At 38.9% G+C, this 24444-nt stretch overlaps 5 protein-coding genes across 19 annotated transcripts in view; 3 read left to right on the top strand and 2 right to left on the bottom strand.

Moving 5' to 3' along the window:
• fryb (furry homolog b (Drosophila)) overlaps positions 1–3657 on the top strand; it is a 53115-nt gene extending 49458 nt beyond the window's left edge. For 6 of the 15 annotated variants that reach the window (XM_057320349.1, XM_057320342.1, XM_057320343.1 and 3 more), the window contains 6 exons: positions 88–186; positions 274–357; positions 1007–1024; positions 1521–1631; positions 1808–2010; positions 2260–3655. In XM_057320349.1, coding sequence (XP_057176332.1) covers positions 88–186; positions 274–357; positions 1007–1024; positions 1521–1631; positions 1808–2010; positions 2260–2518 — 774 coding nt within the window. In that variant the 3' untranslated portion in view covers positions 2519–3655. Of the gene's footprint in view, positions 1–87; positions 187–273; positions 358–1006; positions 1025–1520; positions 1632–1807; positions 2011–2259 lie in introns of all 15 variants that reach the window. The other 9 variants (XM_057320338.1, XM_057320340.1, XM_057320344.1 and 6 more) reach the window with 5 other exon arrangements.
• A 206-nt stretch (positions 3658–3863) lies between these two features.
• On the bottom strand, positions 3864–5488 carry zar1l (zygote arrest 1-like). Its single transcript, XM_057320354.1, has 4 exons — positions 4848–5488; positions 4609–4701; positions 4121–4195; positions 3864–4056 (listed from the first exon to the last, which is right to left on the bottom strand). Exons 1-4 carry the CDS (start codon positions 5475–5477, stop codon positions 3913–3915), a joined length of 942 nt encoding a protein of 313 aa, XP_057176337.1. The 5' UTR covers positions 5478–5488; the 3' UTR covers positions 3864–3912.
• A 5667-nt stretch (positions 5489–11155) lies between these two features.
• kl (klotho) lies at positions 11156–15875 on the top strand. Its single transcript, XM_057321707.1, has 5 exons — positions 11156–11890; positions 12304–12814; positions 12896–13164; positions 13847–14972; positions 15535–15875. Exons 1-5 carry the CDS (start codon positions 11174–11176, stop codon positions 15873–15875), a joined length of 2964 nt encoding a protein of 987 aa, XP_057177690.1. The 5' UTR covers positions 11156–11173.
• A 345-nt stretch (positions 15876–16220) lies between these two features.
• rfc3 (replication factor C (activator 1) 3) lies at positions 16221–20368 on the bottom strand. Its single transcript, XM_057321424.1, has 9 exons — positions 20172–20368; positions 19791–19928; positions 19635–19702; positions 19445–19542; positions 19076–19257; positions 18303–18439; positions 18052–18150; positions 17495–17564; positions 16221–17358 (listed from the first exon to the last, which is right to left on the bottom strand). Exons 1-9 carry the CDS (start codon positions 20256–20258, stop codon positions 17167–17169), a joined length of 1071 nt encoding a protein of 356 aa, XP_057177407.1. The 5' UTR covers positions 20259–20368; the 3' UTR covers positions 16221–17166.
• A 384-nt stretch (positions 20369–20752) lies between these two features.
• stard13a (StAR-related lipid transfer (START) domain containing 13a) overlaps positions 20753–24444 on the top strand; it is a 50134-nt gene continuing 46442 nt past the window's right edge. Inside the window, exon 1 of the mRNA XM_057321359.1 lies at positions 20753–21020. Within this exon, the coding sequence (XP_057177342.1) occupies positions 20844–21020 (177 nt within the window). The 5' untranslated portion in view covers positions 20753–20843. The remainder of the gene's footprint in view (positions 21021–24444) is intronic.

The following is a 24444-nucleotide window of genomic DNA, read 5'->3' on the forward strand; positions in this document are numbered from 1 at the left end:
ATTGACATTTGTTAAAAAAATCACGTTGCGTACTTTTCAATTATAAGCCATTTAAAAGTGTTTTTTGTGTTGTGTGTATCTCTGTAGATTGTTTCTTATGGGCTCTTAGAGAAAATTAAGTTTAGCGTTCTTGAGCTGCAGGAGTATCTTGACACATATAACAGCCGGGAGGAAGCAGCTGTCTCTGTAAGTCTCTCCGGCTACAGAAGAACATCGATCCAATTCTCTGAAAATTACGCTGACGTCCTTATGCTTTGCTGTCTATTTCAACAGTGGTTGCAGAATTGTAAAGCAACATTTCCAAGATATCCTGATGATAATGTGATCACCTGTCAGCCAGGAGACTCAGAGGAGAAGGTGAGAACAGCCTTTTATACATATTAAAATGAACTCAGCTTGAGATCGAAACTACGCATATAATCCTCTTGAGGTACATCATTCACATTAGAGAATAATGTAGGTATATGATAAAATGAGATAACTCCGTTTTTAACGTTAATGTTTTTTATTGTTCATTCCAATTAATATCAATCAAACTGCAGTTGGTTTGTTTTGATTTAAGCCATAAAACAAAAAAAATACAGCTAACTAACATAATAAAAAACATGATTTTTGAACATTTTTGAAAACGTAGTTATCTCATTTTGGAAACAAACTCTTCGTGTGTAGATTAGTGCAAAACTTCATCCTAGACAGTGTGTCATGGTTGCAAACTTATTTATGAGAAATGTTAAAAATATTTTGAAGCAGGTATTCTACATCTTGAAATATTTTGGTTCTCTTCTCTTTTACTCAGGGCATCTACTTCTCTGTATCTTCTGCATGATGCCTTTATATGGGTTCTTGGGTTGTGTATTACTGACACTAATTCATTAATTTGGATGGGATTTCTGAGCCGTGTCAAGGCTATTGCCACACACGTCTCACTCGGTGCATGCTGGGTATTAATGCTGTCTGTTTCTCCCTTCTCAACTCTTTCCTGTTGTGTGTCATGCTTGCTCTCCAGCAAATGGAAACTCTGGCTGTAAGTTTGAAACTAAGAACCGTTCTCTTTGTCTTGTTAGAGCGAGCGATCTGTGTTTAATGTCTTTACGGTTTACAGTACATGGGTCAATGACTTGATGATATATTACCTGAAGATATATTGTTTAAATGTTAAAAACTATTTATTAACTGTTTATGTTCACATTATGTATATTGATATTTTGTATTTTATTATGACACCAATTGACATTGTTAAATTCATTAAATCAAAATGTTGTTAGACTATGAAGTTTTTTAATGTATGACACATGAATACCAAGATTACATTTCTAGGAACTTGGCATGTGATTTTTAATCACATTTTTCCCCTTTTTATCAATCTTCACTTGTCATTAACCCATAAACTGACGATCTAAATTCTGTTTACCTGGCAAAACACCGGACTGTGTTATGCATGTCGAATGTTACTCTATGCTTCTGTGTACACGATTCTCTTATTACGTCACATGTGTAACGCATCTCACTGTCATCCACAGCAACTGGAGTTGTGTCAGCGACTGTACAAACTCCACTTTCAGTTCCTTCTGCTCTTTCAGTCCTATTGTAAAGTCATCGGACATATGAACACCATTAGTTCAGTGCCAGAGGTACACAATACACAAGAGCTGATCGCCACTTGATTGTTCATTTATGACAACCTCTACATTCATATTATTGTATAAAAATTCAGTTATATTATATATTACTATATAATAAATTATGTTATATTAAAATTAGATTTAATGAAAACACTTGTACCTTATCTTATGCTTTCAATCTGCAGCTGTGGAACATGTCTCGTGAGCTGAGTGATCTAAAGAACTGCCTGCGACTAGCAGAAGCCTCCTTGGCTAGTGATCTGGAGGACCAGCACAGGCATGGCACCCAGCCCATATTCCCCAACTCGGAGGCAGCCGTACAGGCCATCCTGGAATGCTTGAATAACAACGAGTTTAGTATGGCTATTCGCTACACTCAAGAGTGCAGGTGAGATAAGAGTGTTCATGTTGGTTTGGGGGTAAACCAGCAGTGGGTTTATTTGTGATTTAATTTTGGAGCCACTAGGGGGAGACAGAGCTCTCTAAAATGTAAAGAGCTGTTCACCCGTTTTATAACAGGACATCTGTCAAACATCACATTTTTTGTAACTTGGTTTGGTTTGGTTTACTTTGCTTGCTTTAACGTGAGCATTTCATCATCTCGTATATAGGCATAATAAACTTTTCTCTTTTTTAGACGTGTGTGGCCAAATGACATTTTCGGTGGCTCCTTAGAGGATGAGATCCAGACTCTCCTCAACGTCTACTTCCGGCACCAGACTCTGGGTCAGACTGGCACCTTCGCCCTGATCGGCTCAGACAAAGATATGTCCGAGATCTCCACCAAGCTGATGGAGCTCAACGGAGAGATCCGCGACATGATTCGCCGCGCTCAGGGGTACCAGGTCATCTCATCCAGCCTCCTAGACTCCAGCGTGTCTGGCGTGAGTCTCTGACAGGAAGCCTGCAGCACCCCGGATCAGCCCTGGCCTGGACCCCCCGATCACTGGATCCCTCCATAGTCACCCAGCCTCTCCTGCATCATCCCTTTTCCCACGATCCTCCACTCTTGCCACCCGCTCCAAGCCAACTCCAGTGCAACGTCTGGGAGTGCTGCCGCCCTTTTGAGGGAGTAACTGCTAAACTTGTGCCCTTCTTAGGGAAACTTGCACGAGCATCCTTGACTGTGTTAAATAGGAAGGGGCTCATGACAGTGAGCGTGTCTTCAGGTCCACAGATGTGCAGCAATAACGGAGAAACTGAACTGCTCCTGCACGATTCCTCGGATTAAACACGTTTTTAAATTATTGCACTAGCTTGACGCTTTGTCGTAAATCATGAGGGAATAAAAAAGGCCTGTTTGCTACCGAGAGCAATGCTGCATTTTGGAAAAGCGCTGCCAATGTCAGAACTTCTACTGAAGGCATGTGATCGGTTTGTCAATAACGTGGGAGTTGTGCAATGATGGATCATTGATACGGATGCCTTTCTACTGTAACTGCTAAAGAATGTCTTTAAAGTTCCATGACCTGGAACGTAACCGAAGGACAATGCAAGAGACTGTCAATGTCTTTAGTTATCGTCACAATACTTGTAAATGTTTCGTTCAAAGAGAGTTTGTCTTTGTTAACATGTCCATCACTGATGTACTGCTAGATATCAGCGTCTGCACCTATACGCAAACACGCTGACATTCAGCGATTTGTTTAAAAGACTGATAAACTACTACTGCTAAAGTGTATTCTACTCCAAGTGCTGATTTGAGATTGTCCGGCTGTTGTGTTTTGCGCTCTACTGTAAACAGGCTCACGTCTAGGGTAAATTTATATTTATGATATCGGTGTGTTGAACATAGTTTTTACAAAGTTGTTCTTTGTCTGTTCAAGTTGCCAAGCTGCAAAGCATGCATTACTGTATTTATTAAAAGTTGTATTTTATTAAATTGGTTTTTGTATAAAGTGGGAAAGGTAGACGTTATGCAGAGTGTCTTTGTCACTAGTGCATGCCAAGACAGATTGCACATTGTAAAGCCTTTGTGGGAAAGTGTCAGTTCCCCCCCATCATGTATAAATATTTAAAGCTTGTCAAGTAAAGTTGTGCTTTACATTTGTCAGTTGCTGGATTCGCAGTCATTTGTGACAAAACTACCACCAGGCATTTCAGTCATTGTTAACTACCCATAAGTCCATCACAGAGCCTAAAATTTACACAGACACTTGTACTATGCTGCAATACTTTATTCGAGTTTTATTAAATTTACACATTTATTAGAATACAAAAATACATCCCACCAAATACATCCTTGGGCCACATATACAGATTCTAAAATCCATCAGATAGTGCTGAACAATCAGACTATGTACTTGAAGCTGTAGATCGTGTCACAGGAAAGGCCTTTGCCCTTACAGCGGCCACACAGATCCTGGCGGTGAGGACGACGCATGTCAATGTGCCTCTGCTTCTTGTCACAGATGCAGCGCGTCTTGCAACAAACCTGGCAAGATGAATCACAGAATAAGAGCAAACGATAAAGTGTACAAAATTATTAAAACACATACCTGGCACTGAATGGATTCCACCCTGTATGGGTTCAGCCCGGCCTGGCACTTTCTGCAGTGTTGCTTGAAATACACCTGTATGAAATGTCATTCAGATGTGTCAAGAAACATTGAAAATTAACGTAGTTAAACCTAAAAATAAAACTTTATTGTTGCCTTAAAAACGTAACCTTTGCCTCAGTTTAAAGCCTAAAACTGAAAGACTAAAAAAATCTAATGACGTCATCTGGCACTTCCCGCTAAATCGTACCAGATCGCCTAATAATTTGTTACAAGTTTACTTTTGCGACTCGGCTTGAGAAGACAGAATTCTTTGTAGTTGCTGTATAGCAGATTGGTTTAAAAAAACATTTAACCAGGAAAAGTTACGGATGGCAACATAAAGGGAAAATGTTTAATGTTCCCTCAATTGTATGTCACTTTGGATGAAAGCGTCTGTTAAATGAAAAAGATATAAATAAAACGGGGTACCATTTTAGAATATTTACCTTGGAGGTTCCCGAGATGCACCACACGAAAGCACTTTCCCACCGAATATTGCACTTACTACAGTGATAAAATCCATATTTCTGCTCCAGAAACTAAACAGGATTGAACTTCATTAGAATTCAAACAACTCACCTGATGTACAAATCATTTACCTTGAAAATAGTGTCTTAATTACTTTCCCACAGATTCATGTTTACCGTGGTATTTCGATGTAATAATGGTACCTTTGCCAACCAACCTGAAAGTTTGAGCGCTTATTTCGCGGAACCACTGCCTTCTCCTGTCGCGCTTCATAGTGAATTATTTCATCTCGTTTGCACTTCTCATCGTCCGTTTCGCCATCCGCCTTTCGGCTCATATTCTCATCTTCACATTCCTCCTCCCCACCGTCGTCCTTACCTTCACAAGTAGTCGTGGATAAGGAGAAGATCCTCCGGTCGAAGACGGGAGAGTAGATGGCGACGGGTCGTGAAAAGCGCACGGAGTTGACGGGAGTGCTGGGCAGCGTGTCTTTGATAGGGCTGGCAGACGGCTTCCGCGGAGACCCCCATTTATCCCCGCAATAAAACAGAGTTTTGGGTCCGAGAGAGCACTGCACGGTGACATCTACCTTGGGGTTTACCTGGACACCAAACTCTCTGGTGTTGGCCTTGCGGAGCCGCGGGGTCAGGTTAGGGTTCACCTGAGATAATATCGCTTTTAACTGCGCACGCTTATATACGTCGAAATAATCCGGGGCATCTGGCGCCACGTAAACATTGTTCCCCTTTCTGTTCCAGTTTTGGTGCTTAAATTTTGGATTGCCGGGGTAGAAGGGAAAATAGCCAGGATACCCACAGTTGTAAGGTGGAATGCAAAACTCCTCCATTGTCGTAAGATCACTGATAGAGCAGCAGGTGAATATTTATCACAGTTCTGGCACGAGATAATTAGTGACTGATCAGGTGTGGGCGTGGTTCCGGTGTTGCCCCACCCCGCCCATAGCGGAGCCATTGAGAGAGAGAGTTCTGCCAACTCCGTTGACTCCAATGGAACAGTTTTTTCACAGCAATGGAGGCTATCAATAGTTCACGGAAGTTACTAGTAACGCATGGAGCTGCGACTAAACAGACCAACTGAGGTAAACTTCTAACCCCTTTAAAGACGAAAGCCATTGCACAAGTGATTCTTTAATCGTTTTAGTGATTGGTTTTCACTGCTGTTCTCAGCTTGTTTGGTTTGTGTATCCTATAAGAATATGTCGTGAAAAAAGTTTTTATTATAGCTATTAATTGTCAGTAATCACAATTACAATATGAAGGGCAATAATCAACATTAATGTTGTTGTTTTGTAATTTCTCATTCTGTAATAAGGGTTGTTTTATGTCAACTGATATGCTGCTCTGCCTCTGAGTCACCTCAGTTTCAAGACACTTCTGATGCTGGTTTGTTTTTGTGTAGATAAAAAGAGAACTTTCAAATATAGTTAAAATCATATATGTTTGTTTGTTTATTAATAAAATTACGTATTTATCCATCTACCTACTTATTTATTTATGAGTAAAATAATCATTCCCTGAGACACTATTGGTCGACGCTGCAAACAACGCTTCTACGCTCCAGTCCAGTTGGTGGCGGTAATGCACCAAAAGTTGGCTTGCCAACCGCTAGAAAAAACTCAGAAGAAGACGCTACAAACTCCCGTTAGTGCGGTAATGCATCAAACCATGAGAAACACATCCTAATAGCTAGTATCGTCAGATCCTGTTCCCTACCTTCTCTGCGTACAGGAGGAGCAATTTGCCTCGCAGGATAAAAGGAGGGTGTTTTACTTTTTAACTGCGTCTCTCTTTGCCGTTCCACAAGCTAAAAGCCGCAGCAGCGTATTTTTAGTGCGCTTTGAAGTCAGCACATCTTACTTATATACTACGAGCGTTTGCGCATTTGCACAGTAGACTCGTGGCCGAGACATCGCTTCAGTTGGAAAAACCGTAGAAAAAAGGTAGGTCGATTGTTGAGTGGATGCTTTTCTTCAGCATTTTGTTGTCGTTTCTGAACTCTCCATTAAATCTACTTCAAGGTGAAATGAATCCAGATACTTACCTGAAAATTCGGCGTTATCTGTCACATGGTAGCTACCCACAAGGTGCTACAAAAGCGGAGAAATATTCCATTCGAAGAAGAGCTTCTGTTTACATACTTGATGGTAGGTAAGAATGCGCTGTTCTTGTCACAATCCAAAAGATTTTGGTCAAACGATTAACGTTACAGCATCTAGATTTAACTGCTTGTATATTTATACACTTGTGTATATTTGGGCAACAACATAGTTATAACCGAGATTTGTTAGTTTTGCAATAATGTTACAACCATCTACATTTGGGCTGTAATGCACTTTATAGATCTTAGTTCAGTATCCTTATGCTTAGTCTATCAAAAACATATGCATAATACTCCTACTTGCTTTTTCTACATTCTAACAGAAGGAGCTCTGTATTATAGAAAAGGGAAGAGACTAGTTGTCTATGACAAAGAAGAAGCGAAACAAATTTTCATTGAATACCATGTAAGTGCTGCTGATGCCCACTGCGGTATTGTGAAAACAAGAAATGCCGTGTGCAAAAGGTTTTACTGGCCCGGCGTTACAACTGACATTCATAAGTGGGTGAGTATATATTTGTGTTCAAGAGAATCATGTTGTTTATAAAGACACCCGTAATACAGCATTGCATTGAACTTAATGACAACAGAATGAATATTTATTCTTTGTTACTAAAAACTGTTGTCTTTCAGGTTGGCGAATGTTTGGAATGCCAGAGTATTATTGCAGTAAAGCTGGAGACTGACTCCATCCCCATAGAAGTGATTCACAGTAACTCCTTTCAAGCTTATAATTTGTGATTCACACAAGAGTTATAACACATTCAACTTAAAGCGATAGTTCACCCAAAAATGAAACTTCTGTCATCATTTACTCACTCAATTTAGTTCCTCTGAACACAAAGAAAGATTTGGAAGAACATTTCTAACCAAACAGTTCTGGGGCAGTATTGATTAGTATAGTTGGGAAAAACATCTTTTGTGTTCAACAGAACAAAATTCATACAGGGTTGGAATGAATTTGAGGATGAGTAAATGATGTCATAACCCCAAAAATCCCTGTAATAACAACAATACAGATTTCTGTAATGCTTACAAGTAAATAATTGTCTTTCAGGCTGGAGAATGCACGGTAAACCAGACGAATGTTTTTACAATAAAGGAGGAGTCAGACCCCACGCCCTTACAAGTAATTACTACATTTTATTATTACACCATATGGCATGCAAATTTGAATGCCTTTTTAATACTGTATTTGTGCTTTTGCTCTTCTTGGTGAAGGCCAGCCAACCGTTTGAGATCATGGGGATGTAAACAGTTCTGGGCCATTGACTGCTATAGTAAGGAAAAATCTACTACGGTAGTCAATGGTGCCCCAGAACTGTTTGGTTTCCCACATTCTTTAAATATCTTTTGTGTCCATCAGAACAAAAATGTACACAAATTTGAAACAATTTGAGTAAATGATGACAGAACCCCAACTATCCCTTTAACGACAACACAATACATATTTCTTCCTTGTAAAGTGTAGGTTTATAAGTAAATTATTGTTTTCCAGACAGGAGAATGCATGGAAAGCCAGGCGAGTGTTTCTACAATAAAGGAGGAGACCGACTCCACCTCCTTAAAAGTAATTCTTACAATTTGAGGATGAGTAAATGATGACAGAACCCTAACTGTCCTTTTAATGACAACATAAATATTTCATCCTCGTAATGTAACTCATTGTCTTCCAGGCTGAAGAACGCAAGGAAAGCCAGCTGAGTGTTGTTACAATAGAGGAGACAGAAATGGACACCACCCCCTTAGAAGTAATTCTTACATTTTATTTACACTATGTTTTTTGGACGAAGACTGCCTTATTCATACTGAATTATTTTGCTCTTCTTTGTCAAGGCCAACCAACCGTTTGAGTTTGTGGGGATGTACCTCATTGGCAAAGTGGCCAAGACGAAGACGGGCAACAAGTTTATATGTGTGATGGTAGACTACTACACCAGATGGTCAGAAGCATTTGCTCTGCCGTCCAAAACAGCAGCAAATGTGGCAGGTTGTATTATGAAGTTCTTTTATCGGTTTGGGGCCCCAAAAAGGATCTTTATTGGTCAGAGTCAAGAGTTTATTAATAAGGTTTGTTGTGTGTTCATCTCATGATATAGATATTTACATTTTGTGCATATATCACATTTATTTGCATATATTTTTCATGACAAGTTAACTTGTTTTAAACAAAGAGTAATGTGCTTGTTGTTTGTAAACAGCTAAACAAGGTGCTCTGCAAAAGTCTGGGGGGTCAGCACAGACTTTGCGCACGACATTATCCACAGACAAATGAGCTTTTCGAGAAACTACATGAAACTGTACGAAGGTAACATCCGTCTAATTCTATTACTTTTAACACTGCATGTTTTTATATATTTAAAGCTTTTTGTTTATGTTGGTTATCTTGAACTGAAAAGGTATTATATTTATATGGTTTTATTTTTCAGGGCACTGTCTGAACTTGTAAGCCAGCGTCCAGGGAGTTGGGATATGTATCTGGATGCCATGATGTTTGTGCTGAGGACCAAAAAACACATCACTACAGAGTTCAGCCCATTCTTCCTCCTGTTTGGGATAGAGGCCCGTCACGCGAGTGAGATTCCGTAAGATTGCAAAGATGGTTTAGTTTGAATAAGAAAGTTCTTCGAAGGCAACCCATTTACATCATGTAGATTGATTTTATTATTGACCTAAGTGCACGCTAAAGACCTCCTGTGTTGATATTGATATTTTTACATTTTGCCTTGATTTTGAATTGTTTAGATTTTTTCAAAATACAGCACAGTATTTGTAATGGTTAATTCAAACGTAAAGGTAAAGGTGAAATTCAGTTGAAAAAGTTTAGTTTTGTTAATGCGTTACATATTGCCGTTTTGTTATTACTCAAATTAATAGTGACTAAACAAATTTGTCACCATCTAACTGGTTTAAAAAAACATGTAGACTTGCATGAAAAACTGTCAACTAAAGTGAATTTTATTGCATATTCTAAAGTTGAGTTGTTTGTTTAAAGTTATTAAAGTCTTTCATGTAATATTTGAGCTTTCTTCTTTATCGAACGATGTATTTGACAGCTAAGCTTTTAAATAAGTGTAGGCTGATAAAATGTTTCTTTATCATATTTCAGTTTAAAAAAGGCAAACAAAGAGAGAGGTAATAAACTTTAGTGCACTAAAAGTTTTGAAATTCTAGTTTTACTACAGTTCAACCTCTTTAATCTCGCTGTGCATTACCTGCTTCGCATTGGCCTTGGTCCTTTGGAGTGACTTAATTTGAAAATTAAAATGCATGGACGTTTTCTCTTTGATTATTTACATCTTTACAGATAAAGCTGCAGTGTGTGTGTGTAAAACCTTACGAATTTTCATGTCATTGAAACACAATACTAATTTTCACAGGGGATACAGGTCCTTGTGGAAAATCCATTATGCATCAATAGCCGGTATAAATTCACACAACACCTGACCTTTAACAGATGATTGAGTCACAGCGATTGAGGCTTAAGGGCAAACACAAGACTCACACCTGTAATTTCCTTTTACCTTAGATGTCACAAAGTACGACAGGTGCAGTGCTTTGTGTTTGCGCTGCCCTGCCCTGCATCTCCAAATGTGAATAATCCTTTATGTTGACTTAGCAGTCATAAATTCTTTAATTCATTCAATTATGTACATTGGTGACCAAGGTGCTTTGCTTTGGAGTCAGATGGGCAAATTACCCAGATTATATGGATCTCTGTGCCTTCATTAGGACCAAAGCCTGGCTTAAATCAAATAAAAATATCAAGGGAACACATTATTGGCATTAACATATTACATTTGCAATATTTCTTGTTTGGCACTGTACAGGGGAAAGAGGTGCATATGATTTATTGCATTAAAATGTCGGTTTTATTAAATAATCGTTGAGGTCCAACTGTTGCCATGGTAAAAACGCACCGAATACAGAACAGGCAATGTGCATGACAAAGAATGCAATGTATACAGAATCCTGTGATTTGGAATGACTAAATTAAGTCCATTTTATTTATTTCCATATTTTCATTTACAGACAATTTCATTGAACTGTTTAATATGAAAGTCATTGGATAACCATTTGGATTACTGGATAACTAGGTTATTCCTGTAATGGTGAATTCACACTGAACTTTTAAAAAATCTAATTGTAGAAAACTAAAGGAGACAAACGTTTTTGTTTACTCATATTATCATATTTGCCTTATTACACTTATTGCTTTAGCAAGAAAAGCTATTATGTGTGCTGAAATAGCGCTTGGATACCTATTTACGCGTCAAGTGTCTGGGTAATAATTGATAGATTTCCTGAGTGAACAAAAACGGACCCAGATGGGGCCAGGTGGCTCGCTGTATGCCACAACTGCGACTGCAGGGAGGTAAGAACAACTCTTCTTTCCATTGTACTACAATCTGTCTTTCCAACACTATGAAAGTTACATGGATATTTTGGACACTCGTATTGTTCAGTGAAACAGCAGCTGATCCCGGCGCAGGACTGCGCACATGGGATAGATTCAGCAAACTTCCATATCCCGGTGACAAAGCCTTCCTTTATGACATTTTCCCCGATAAGTTTATGTGGTCTGTGGGCACCGCTGCGTATTCAGTGGAGGGCGCCTGGGAGAAAGACGGGAAGGGAAAATCTATCTGGGACACTTTTACGCGCGGAGGGACGCGCGTATCCAGAGGAGACGTTGGCAGTGACAGTTATCACAACATCCAGGCAGACCTCCGAGCCCTCCAGCAACTCCGAGTCACTCACTATCGCTTTTCTCTCTCCTGGTCGCGCATTTTCTCCAACGGCACTAAAGATAGTTACAACAGGTGGGGTGTGGAGTATTATCAAAATCTGATTCGTGGATTAAAGGAAATTAAAGTGCAACCTGTTGTTACTTTATATCATTGGGATCTGCCTGACTATTTGCAGACGCGCTTTGGAGGTTGGAGCAATTCGATTTTGGTGGAAGTGTTCAGGGAATATGCAGATTTTTGTTTTAAAACATTTGGATCGGACGTGAAGTTTTGGATTACCATCGACAACCCTTTTGTAGTGTCTTGGCATGGATACGGAACTGGGGTTGTGGCTCCTGGAATTAAAAATGACTCGGATTTGCCTTTTAGAGTTGGACACAATCTTTTAAAGGTATACTGATTTGCTTTTTTGTGTTTTATATGTTTGTGTATTTTATACAGTATAAAAGTATGAAAATACATGTATTTATTAATGCATATATATATATAAAAAAAAAAAAAAAAAAAAAAAAAAAAAAAAAAATATAAAAATTTATAAATTTATAAAAATAATAAAAAAATAAATATATATATATACTGTTATGAATCACAGCATAATGGTCTTTTCTTTAGATTAGTGCAGCATTAGCATAATATTATTATTATATGGTTTATATAATATCATGGTACACTACATTAAAGAAATTTGTAATGATTTTAATGATAAACATGAGATGGGTCATAATGATATTTTTATGGAACCCATTAGAATTTATATTGTTTCTTCAGTAAAGACTATATCTGTTTTCTTTTGATGTTCTCCAGGCACACGCTGCAGTTTGGCACCTGTATGACCAAAGATATCGTGCCAGCCAAGGGGGGAAAGTGTCCATGGCTCTAGCATCCCACTGGATCAAACCAAGCAGAACCAGGCAGGAGAACCACAAAGCCTGCCAGTGCTCTCTGGACTTCGTGCTCGGCTGGTTCGCCCGCCCATTGTTTGTGGATGGAGATTATCCGCCCTGCATGAAACGCAATCTGACCCACCGGCTGCCCTCTTTTACTGAGGCCGAACGCATGCATATTAATGGAACGGCTGATTTCTTTGCCCTCTCTCATGGTCCGGCTCTTAGTTTTCAGCTGATCAATGACAGTCTGCGCTTCGGTCAGACAGAAGACCTGGACCTGAGGATGCTGCTGTACTGGATTCATGCAGAGTATAACAATCCGCCCGTCTTTGTGGTTGAGAGTGGTTGGTATGGAGGTGGCAACACGAAAACGAAGGATGCCAAGCATATGTACTATCTGAAACGCTTTATTATGGAGACTTTGAAAGGTAGATAGGCATAGAATAATACAATATGACATACATTATAACAAAAAGTACTAATATGGGCTCTCTTTGTTCCTTTCACAGCCATCCGATTTGACCATGTAAATGTAATTGGATACACGGCCTGGTCTCTGCTGGACGGATACGAGTGGTACCGTGAATATGGAATACGACGAGGGCTGTTCTATGTAGATTTCAACACTCCAGACCTAAAGAGAGAACCAAAGACATCTGCAACTTTCTATAGCAAACTCATAGAGAAGAATGGCTTCCCCCAGCTGCCCGAGAATCGCCCGGCACAGGGCGTCTTTTCTTGTGATTTTGCCTGGGGTGTGGCGGCCAACTCCATACAGGTATCACTTGCCCTATTTTTATAGTTTGTTTGTTTATAAATGTGATTTTTTTTAATTAAAAATATTAGTATTTATTTTTATTGTGATATTATTTTATGTAAATAAATATACAATATATATTATATCTAAATATACACTATTTTAATATTTTAAATATACATATAAAATAAATATTAAACTATTATTATGATTATTTTTTATTATTAAATATAGCATATACAATATGCAGTATATATATATATATATCAATATTTATATTTAAATATTTTCATTATAAAGCTATAGGTGGCATGTTATTGGTTGATGCACAAAAAGTAGACATATTTTATAATGAATAAAAATTTGCCATTTTGGACCTCAGATCAGGTAAACATTTCATCTAAATACTGTGAAAGTGGCATTGTTTTGTACACGGTGGCCCAGCAAATCAAACTTTGTGCGTTGAAGGATTCAAAGTTCACTTTAATAGAACCCTGATTCTGTGTAGATCATATGGTGTGTTTAACTTTAAACTTTGACCTCTGCTCAGACATCACCAAACATAGAAATTCCATATCTTCTAAACCTGTATGTATTCTCAATTTGTCAAGTGTGCAAAGAATTTGTTTGTGCACACAAACATGCACGAATTGAACCCAGATGACATAGAAACAAAACAGAAAACAAAAATTCTGTTTTGCAGGTTGATACTACACCTACCCAGTTTGCAGACCCCAGCGTATACATCTGGAATATTTCTGGTAACGGAGAGCTAAAAAAACTCCCAGGTGTGCAGGAGCCCGCTACGCGCAGGGCACGGCATTGTGCCGACTACGCCAGCATCCGTCAGCAGGTGTCTGACATCCAACACATACAAGTGTCTCACTTTCACTTTTCCCTCAACTGGTCGTCCATTGTCCCTTCAGGCCTTGTGTCAGATGTTAACAAAACGCTGCTGAACTACTACCGTTGCTTTGTCAGTGAGCTACGAAAGGTTAACGTAACGCCGGTCGTGACCCTTTGGCACCATACTGGGAAGTTGTCCAGCCTGCCTGTGCCCATGGAAGCCAGAGGGGGCTGGCAGAGCGAAAACACAGTCCAGGCCTTTGTAGACTACGCCAGGCTGTGTTTCCGACATCTCGGAGCTCACGTCAAGCTATGGATCACGCTGAATGAACCCAACGATGAGGACCTTGAGTACTCAGTGGGTCACCAGCTGTTACGTGCCCATGCGTTAACTTGGCGCGTCTACGACAGTGAATTCCGCCCATCTCAATGCGGCAAGGCGTCTTTAGTTCTTCATATGGATTGGGTCGAGCCTGCTTTTTCTTTCAACCGTGAGGATGTGGAACCTGCAAACCGAGTCTTGGACTTTCGAGTGGGATGGTTTGCAGAGCCAATCTTTGGAAGCGGCGACTACCCAGAAGTGATGCGAAACTGGTTGCAACAGAGAAACAACATCGATCTTTTTAACTATCACTTACCAGCGTTCAGCGAAGAAGATCGACGGCTGGTTAAAGGAACTTACGATTTCTTCGCTATCAGCCACTTTACCACCTCAATGGTGTATGATGGAGTTGAGGACAAATACACCTTTAAGGACAAGCTGCAGGTACAATTGATATCCGACGTTACCTGGATCATGTCGCCAAGACGCAACTCTCCCGTGGTCCCCTGGGGTCTTCGCAAGGCTCTAAATTGGGTCAACTCGAGATATAAAGGCGTTCCAATTTATGTGATGGCCAATGGGGTTCAAGAGGACATTGCAAGATTTAAGGACAGCTTGCGCGTCTACTACCTTTACAGCTACATTAATGAAGCTTTGAAAGGTAAGATAGTTCACCCAAAAATAATACTTCTGTCATCATTTATTCACTCTCATGACTCTTTCTACTGTGAAACACAAAAGAAGATATTTTGAGAAATGTCTCAGTGGATTTGTGTCCATACAATGGAAGTCAATGACATAGTCAGTGGAAGTCAGTGTTGTTTGGTTACCAACGTCCTTCAAAATGTCTTCTTTTGTGTTCTGCAGAAGAAAGAAAGTCATACAGGTTTGGACTGACATGAGGGTGACCAAATGATCATTTTGTGGTATTCAGGTTCAAAATATCCAAACCATGACGTCTCAGTTCATGGGCACAAAGCTCAGACGGCACAAGCATAAACACAAGCAGTGGCTTAATCATTAAACAAAAATCTAGGGAAACAGTTTGCTGACCTCATAAAACCCTCAAGCCGCTCTTCATCTGAGCCTTGGAAAAATATTTGTTTAACATTTTCGAACACTGGCAAGATTTTGACCTTGTATCGAATCGGTTACGTCACAGTTACAAAGCCAGCATCATAGTTCAATCCGGTTGTTTTCTAACCTCTGATTTGTTTTTTCAGCATACATGCTGGACGGTGTCAATGTGAAAGGTTATTTTGCGTATGCATTCAACGACCAACACGACCCAGGCTTTGGAATGTACGGACATGTGCAAGATGAAGTCATTTTAAAATCATCACTGGCCCATTACAAAAACATCATCCACCACAATGGATTCCCTGCTTATGGCACAGCGTACAGACAGTGTCCACATCCTCCTGCATACTGCTCAGAGTGTTACATCCTAACCAAGCAACCTGTTGTCGGCTTTTTATCTCTGGTGGGCTCCTGTATGCTGATTACAACGTGCCTTATTGTCTACTATGCAGTCAGGAGGCACAAAATAACCACAAAACTATGAAAGCAATCCTTACTTTGCTTCAGTGGACTTGGTGTATGATGGTAATGAAAAAGGACTTTCATTATTGTAAGTATAAAAACATACATTCTGTTAAGATCCCTCGGTTACTTATTAGTCTGTAGGACACTGCATACAGGCTTTATATTGAACATTAAAGGAATAGTTCACCCAAAAATGAAACTTCTGTCATAATTTACAGCTAAACACAAAGGAATATATCTGGAATAATGTCAGTAACCAAACAGATCTCCTCCCCCATAGAATTTCTTTTTCCTACTATGGCAGTCAGTGGGGAATGAGATGTTTGGTTAGTGACATTCTTCCAAATATCTTCCTTTGTGTTTAGCGGAACAAAGAAATGTATACAGGTTTGGAACAATCTGAGGGTGAGTAAATTATTACAGAATTTCCATTTTTGGGTGAACTGTCCCTTTAATATTGAAGTTTAATTTGGGACTTCTAAAGCCTGTTTAAAACTACACCCAATGTATATTTCTTGTTTTACAGCATTTCTTAATGGATATTACAGTAGGCTATTGAGGAAAGACCAAGCTATTTATTTTATGTAAAAAGACAATATTTATTTAAGATGTTTGCTTTTTATCGCTTCTGTTAGGCTTACAAATTGTTAAAACGTAGGTAGAAAAAATATTGACATTTTCAGAATCCTAGAGAACCTTACCATGGTTCGTTTTGGTAAGATGGCATTTTCACACTATAGGATTGTACTGTAATATATACAGTATATATATATATTATTTGTTTGTTTGTTTTGTTTTAATGACAAATGACTTTTAATGTCTGTTAGCGTTTGTAGAAATTAAAGTGAGTTCACCCAAAAATTGACATTTTGTCATCATTTACTTACTCTCTTGTCATTTCAAACCTTTATGACTTACCTTCTTCTGCAGAACACAAGTCATTTTTAAGAACGTTGGTAACCGAACACCACTGGCCCCCATTCACTTCTATTGTATGGACACAAAACCAATGCAAGCGAATGGGGGCCAGATAATAACATTCTTCAAAATAACTTCTGTGTTCTGCGGAAGAAAGTCAGTCATACAAATTTGAAATAACAAGAGGGTAAATGACAACAGAATAAATATTTTTGGGTGAACTATTAATTCAACTCGCAGCATAAATACAACTTTTCATGCTTCATAGGTTTTAACTACATAATACCTCCTAATCTGATATAATATATAACACGACAGTTCAAATGCTTTTGAACTATATTTATTATGAAAAAAGGTTACTCAAAATAAGATTTATTTTAGGCTACAATGGCTCAAAACATTAAGTTATCAAGTCCATCCTCCATAAACTTCTTGTAGATGGCCATGAATTTAGCCACAAAGGCCTCCAGATGGTAGATTGCTTTGTTGCCCAGCTGCAGTCTGTGTTCATAGTACGCAGCCATCTGAGCCACCTCGGCCTTCAGGTGTCCATCACAGTTGCTAAGCAGCTCTGTCACCAGCCCCTGAAAAACCACAGATGAAAAATTACTTATTGCAGTATTCAGTGATCATGGGTACAGTTTTAACCCATATCTAACAGTGAGTGACTGTATTTCATTTCACTGTATGTTTTCTTTACACTGAAGTATGCAACTTTACCCTCATGATGATGTCTGGTGGGATGCAGTGAGTTAGAAGTTCATACAATCGCGCCCGAACCTCCAGAAGTCTGCAAGAACACCACAGATATAAATTAGGGATGCACTGAAATGTACATTTTGGCCAATAACAATAACCGCTAATTCTTAAACATTGTAAGCCGATAACCGATATATGGCCGATATACAGTATCGAAATATTAATATAAAATTCGCTAAGACTGAAACAAAAGGCAAAAAGTGGGCAACTTCTTTTATTTGAAATCATTCACTTATGACATTCACAATTTATCGTGCATCCCTAAAATAAATGTCAGCTAAATACAGACGTTTTAAATAATCGAAACTTAACAGGTCATTAAAAAACAAGTGAATTATTGAACAACATTAGGTAATAACATTACTTTAAAGCAAACTATGTTAATGAAACAAAGTGCTGATGTAACCCCAGTGCAAAGGTTTTCTTTCTAATAGGAAGAACACAAGACTTTTTGTGCCCCATCTTGTAAACACAGCTGTTATTGTTATTTTTTTTGCTTTAGATGTGTTTGTTCTGACCTCTGAGGACTTTGCTGGCTGACTATAGCATTAGCTGTTTCTCTGAGATACACTTCCCAGTCTGTCACAGGGATGTCCTGGTCTGGTGAGAACGGATACCTGCAGGACAAAAGGTGCAGATGCCAGTTACTCTTATGTTATAATTCATCTTAATTTAATGAATTATTCCCATCTTCATATAAGAAAAAGCCAATTCAGCTTTATTGGACTAGAAAAACAGATGCAAAAGGCATCTTATGGCTCTCACTTACTGTTGAACTCTGCAGGCCTCGCACATCAGCATGGCTTTGCGTAGATTGCGTCCGGACTTCTCAGCAATCTGTTTGGCCAGCTCAGGAGGTAGCAGCAATCCCTCCTTCTTGCACACATTCGACAGTACACTGCACACCTGAAGGGCGGATCATTTTCTGATGTTAATAACTCATTAAAAACTCTTTAAAGTTTCTTTCACTTATTTTTGCATTAAAGAGATACTTCACCCAAAAATGAAAATTTTGCAATCATTGACTCAGCTTCGAGTTGTTCCAAATATGTATAAATTTGTTTGTTCTGATGAACACAGAGAAAGATATTTGGAAGAATGCTAATGACCAGACAGATTGTGCCCCCCATGGACTACCATAGTAGGAAAAAATACAATGGTAGTCAAAAGTGCCCCAGAACTGTTTGCTGTCCTACATTCTTCAAAATGTCTTCTTTTGTGTTCAACAGAACAAAAAAAAGATAAAGTAATTTTTCTTACTATGGGAGTCAATGGGGGGCAAGATCTGTTTGGTCATAAGCATTCTTCCAAATATCTTTCTCAGTGTTCATCAGAACAAAGACATTTATACAGGTTTGGAACAACTCAACGGTGAGTAAATGATGACAGAATTCTCATTTTTGGGTGAAGTATCCCTTTAACCAAACACTTTTCTCTACTCATGACTTTCACTCGTAATTACCAAGTATTTTATAGTTAATCTAGACATGTCCTTTAAATAAAAGTCACCCATGAAAAAAGGTTTCTTTTTAGTAAGCTCACCTCTTCCACACTTGGCAGAGGGACTCTCACGGCCAGACACCTGCTCCTGATAGGGCCGATCACTTTTGAGGTGGAGTTACAGCACAGGATCAGCCGGCACGTGAACATATATTTTTCCATTGTTCGACGGAGGGCATGCTGCGCGTCTTTAGTGAGTCGATCCACCTCCGTCAATAGCACCACTGTGATTATACCAGAAACTAACATCATGATCTTACATTACTGAAGCCTATTCTGTGCAATACTGACTGTGCCAATGATAAACATAATGAAAGATCATCATATCTCGTCAAGGTTCATCATCTTTAACAGATTCAAATGAATGATCTAATAACTTATTATGTAGCCCATGAAAGAACACAGCCAAACCTTTGAACTCCTTCTGAGCACTGGACTGAATCTGCTGAGACTGAGCAACAGTTTTTATCAGCTCCTGAATGACCACACGGTCACTGTTCCCAGCATCACTAGAGGGAAAATCAAACTAGATGTAAGGCTCTTAACATAAGTGACATACACAATGACCATAGCCCTACAATTCAATTAAAGTTAGCATTACCTTGGATTCACTTCTAAATGATAGTTGCTGGCAATGGTGTTAATTTCAAGTTTCTTTTTAGAGGGTGTCTACATAGACAGAGACAAGAAAACAAAACAAAGCTCTGATTAGTAATTGTATAAGAATTTAATGTTTTTAATTGTTTTTCATATATACCGTGATTGTCTGGTGCTCGATTCGGAGTTTCTCAACCCCTGGACCGTACAACTCTCTAAGCAAACACATGATCCGGGTTTTCTTTCCAGCTCCAGATGGTCCATAGACCAACAAATGTGGAAAATCGCCACATTGGACCTGCAAAATTAACGATGAGAGCTTTACTAACGGGCAATATTATCGGTTTATAAACTATAACGTTACTAGTTTATTCCTCCATAAATATATGACATAGTAAACCAGGAACTAACGGACGTTTATATAGAGATTTCGTTCAACACTGCAGCTGAATTTGTAGTAATTAAAATGAGTAGTTATTTATTTGACTCTGGTCTGGAATTTCAGTATTTGTTTTCCATCTTGAGTTGGTTGCAGTCTTACCAGATTTTTGATCTGACTGGCTTGCTCCTTGTGATAATCGAGTTTTGCCAAAGACGTCGGTCTGTATTTGTCGACCCATAAACTCATTTTGCACTCCGTGTGATGATAATATTACACTTATAAAACGAAATCCAATGTTATTGTGAATCGCCTGCTCCCGCGAAACATAAACCCGCGCAGCGAGCTGTCACAGTATACAGCACTACAGGAAGCCCAGAGGGACACTCGCTGTTTAGGCGTTTTGTAAAACTACCGCGTTATCTCGCGCAATTGATTTACAAAATCAATATTGAAAATATAGAATATAAATAACACACATTAAATTATATTTGAATGTATTTATTTTTATTTAATTCAGGAATTTACTATTTATGTTGATTTTATTATTATAATAAAATAAACAAAACAAATAAATTAAAACAATAACCAGTTTAAAAAGTACAAGAAATAAAAACAAACTTAAAAAAATTAGCTTGAAATTTAAAAGAATCTTGTGTAAGCCAGCGACCAATATCGCCTACAGATTTAGCCAGTAGATGGCGACTCAAAACATTTTATATTTCCCTACCTTACCACGCTGATGACGAGACGCCTCAATCATAACATGCCCATGCTTTTTATCAAAGGTAGTTCACACTGCCTCTACAAACACCGACAGTCTTGATCGCGTGAATGATCATATTGGGAAACACAATCGTCCCTTTTGCACTGCGTCAACAAACACAGCTTGTGGTCACTGCAGAGAGATACACATATAAAGCTAAAGAGCGGATGGTTGAAACTTCAAGCCTCTGCCAGTTGCATTACTCAGGAGACAACGATTTTGTGATGACATTCAGCTGTGAAAATGTAAGTTTATGTTTTTTATAACTTTACTATGGTAATCTTAATTTAAAAAGTGTTTATATGTGTTGTGTTTAAATTGTACCTCTAGATGGCAGTAATAGATATAAATTGATGCTTCCGCAGATTGTTAGCCTGTGCAGCGTGCACAGTGAGTGCACAACGCACATAACACAGCTGCATTGCAAATAACTGTTTGAGTCAATAATGGCATGTTTTTGTTGTGTCTGAGACTCTGAGTTTAATGGTACACAGTGTTGTATGTTGTGAGACGAGGACAGAGACAATAGTCCAGACGATGTAAGACATGGTGAATGTTTTTAGTTTAAATCATTGCTCAAGTATGAACAATTAGAACACTTGGTAAGCATTACTAATAAAAACATTTAATAGCATAATATGTAAATAAATCCAAACATAATTGAGATACTTAAAACATAGATTGTATTTTGATTAGCTAATCATTAAGCTCGGAATCAGCAAGAATTAACAGCAGTTTTGTAAAACACAGGATTTTCACTACAGTCATGAGAAGACTGTTTGCTTTGACTCGTTGACAGCATGGTGCTGTCCTCATTGTGATGTCCTCATTGTGATGTATAAAAATAGCTCACACTGTCCTGTTATTTTTTACAACATTTGCTGCATAAATTGCATTGTCTGCTCTTAAAGATGCCAAGTTGTTAAATGTGGTTTCATCTAACAGTCATCTGCATTAGAGTTAGGCCACTGTGTTTCTCTATCAGGATGTAATGTGAGTCGTCTCATGACCAGATTAAAATCAATACTCATACATCAAAAGACTCTGCTGACTGCTCATTTTCATTGGAACGCTGTAGAATGCACTATATTTTTCAGACTTACAAAATGTTTTGTGTAATGTTCTATTAGTTACTTTCTTCAGAATATTGCAAGCGCTTTGCATTATTGTTACATATGACAAATGTGTCATGTAGCTTATGATCTGAGAGTGCACATTCCTCCTATTGTAATTTTTGGCCAAATGAGGATCTGGGGTCATTTTTGCACATATTTTTATTTTATGATCCCCCTCCCCACATCAATCAATCATTTCTTTGCAGACATTAATGATGACACCCCCTGAATAGAATTATTGTGAGGACAGAAAGAAAGAGAGCTTTGATGCAGCAGATAGACAGAATGTCATTGAAAAACCAACTTTTTAAGCCCCTCCCCAGTGGTCAAAATCAACACTAGATACATGGTTTCTAAAACTTTCCACAGATAAATAGATGCTACAGTACATGTTTGTCCCAGGGTGCTACTGCTTAGTGGCAATCTCTGCCGGCGGTCACATAAGGGCCTCTTTTGAAAAAATTCTCTATCCACAGTAATGGCAACAATTAGAAAAAAGAACCCTCATTTACTGCAAGGCGAAAAAGACACTTCCTGTTTGTTTGGAACCCCAGATCTCCAGATTCCCAAACACAACTCCAGTGTGCGTGTGTGTGTGTGTGTGTGTGTGTGTGTGTGTGTGTGTGTGTGTGTGTGTGTGTGTTTGGTTCGATTTGTATATCCCGGCTGGGACCTAACTGAATACACCAACACATGGGGACTCGTGTCACCGTGGGACAAAATTGTAGGTCCTCATGGGCAAAAAGCTAATAAATTGTACAGAACAATATTTTACAAATCTAAACAATGCAAAAGTGTTCTGATGAATTTTTAGTTTAGGGTTGTATAAGGTAGGAGATAATATATATCAGTTTGTAAGTATAAAAACTTACGCCTATGGACTGTCCACGGGATAGTCACCAACGGGTGTGTGTGTGTGTGTGTGTGTGTGTGTGTGTGTGTGTGTGTGTGTGTGTGTGTGTGTGTGTGTTTGTATATCCCGGTGGGGACCTAAACCTGAATGCACACCAACACATGGGGACTCGTGTCATCGTGGGGACCAAAATTGAGGTCCTCATGGGCAAAAAAGCTAATAAATTGTACAGAACAATATTTTTTACAAATCTAAAAATGCAAAAAGTGTTCTATGATCTTTAGGTTTAGGGATAGGGTTATGGATAGGGGATATACAGTTTGTACAGTATAAAAACATTACGCCTATGGACTGTCCCCACGGGGATAGTCAACCAAAGCCTGTGTGTGTGTGTGTGTGTGTGTGTGTGTGTGTGTGCGTGCGTGCGTGCGTGCGTGCGTGTGTGTGTGTGTGTGACAGAGAGAGAGAGAGAGGCGTGCGTGCGTGCGTGTGTGTGTGTGACAGAGAGAGAGAGAGAGGCTATTTTTACTCACTTGAGACTGGGGTAGTGCAGAGACATTTTCAAGTGATGGAATGTGTTCAGCTATGAATTGCAAAGTCACAGACAGATAGGCACATTGGCATAGACACGCACTGCAGCACAGATGTACACAAAGTCTTTTCAGCGTTCATTAAATGTTGATGCTGCTGCAGAGTCCACTGACTCATAGAGGACAATCTGCATACAGTTCATTGGCTGGATAGGTTTTCATTATAGAATGACATAGAGCATAAACTGATTTTAAATTGACCTCCACTAAAATAAAACATTTGGAGCGCTTATATATCCAGAGCAACTTCTAAAACAAGTTTTTGTTAGTGTTATGTTAGAACCATGGTATCCATTGAAATAATGCCGTGATTTTGTGTACCGCGTTTGGTTTCTATAGGTTGGAACCCCTAGTGAGATAAGCAACGTATAAACATAATTACGGACACCAGCTCAGCATACTGTACCAGCCAATCAGAATAGAAATAATGGAATGCATTGCGTGTGTGTAGACAGCACCACCCAATTAATCGAGTCACGCATTAATTAAAGATAATTGTTTTGGAGAAAACCTGCGGTTACTTTTCCATGGTAAAATCCTCTTATTTGTAATTGGTTGGCAGAATGTGCCATCTGGCCCCCAGCTGAAAACTCTGAAATGACTGCCTGGGGAGGCCAATGGTTCCTTCACACAGATGTCCTGTGCATTAAGATGCTTAAAAATCAAGCAACAAAGCTTTTTGAGTTATTGTAACAGTGCGGTTTTATTTTTTATGTTTCTTGTGTTATTTTCCTGTCATATAATGATTTGTAACACACATTGTTGTTGCTGTTTTTCTCATTTTTAACATACTTTATTGGGATGATTGTGAGGTTACTGCAACGGTGCCCTCGCGACCCAAGAGTGGCATTACGATGTGCAGGCTGGGTCCGATCCAAGCCGGACATTCCTTCAGAGTCAAGTGGGAACTTTGGAGACAGACAAGCATTGTGTGATGGATGAGGGGTTTTGAGAGGAAGGACAAGCAGGACTTAAGGGCCGCTAAGAGGGGAGAACATGTTTTTAACACTGGCCCGTCCCAACTCGACCCAACACACACCAATTCTGGACAAAGAGCTGTGTCAATTAGCAATTTAGGATGAAAATAGTCCTCTTGATGAGGGTGTCTCTC

This window comes from Triplophysa rosa, linkage group LG22 (assembly GCF_024868665.1).
Source record: "Triplophysa rosa linkage group LG22, Trosa_1v2, whole genome shotgun sequence".
Taxonomy (NCBI): Eukaryota; Metazoa; Chordata; class Actinopteri; order Cypriniformes; family Nemacheilidae; genus Triplophysa; species Triplophysa rosa.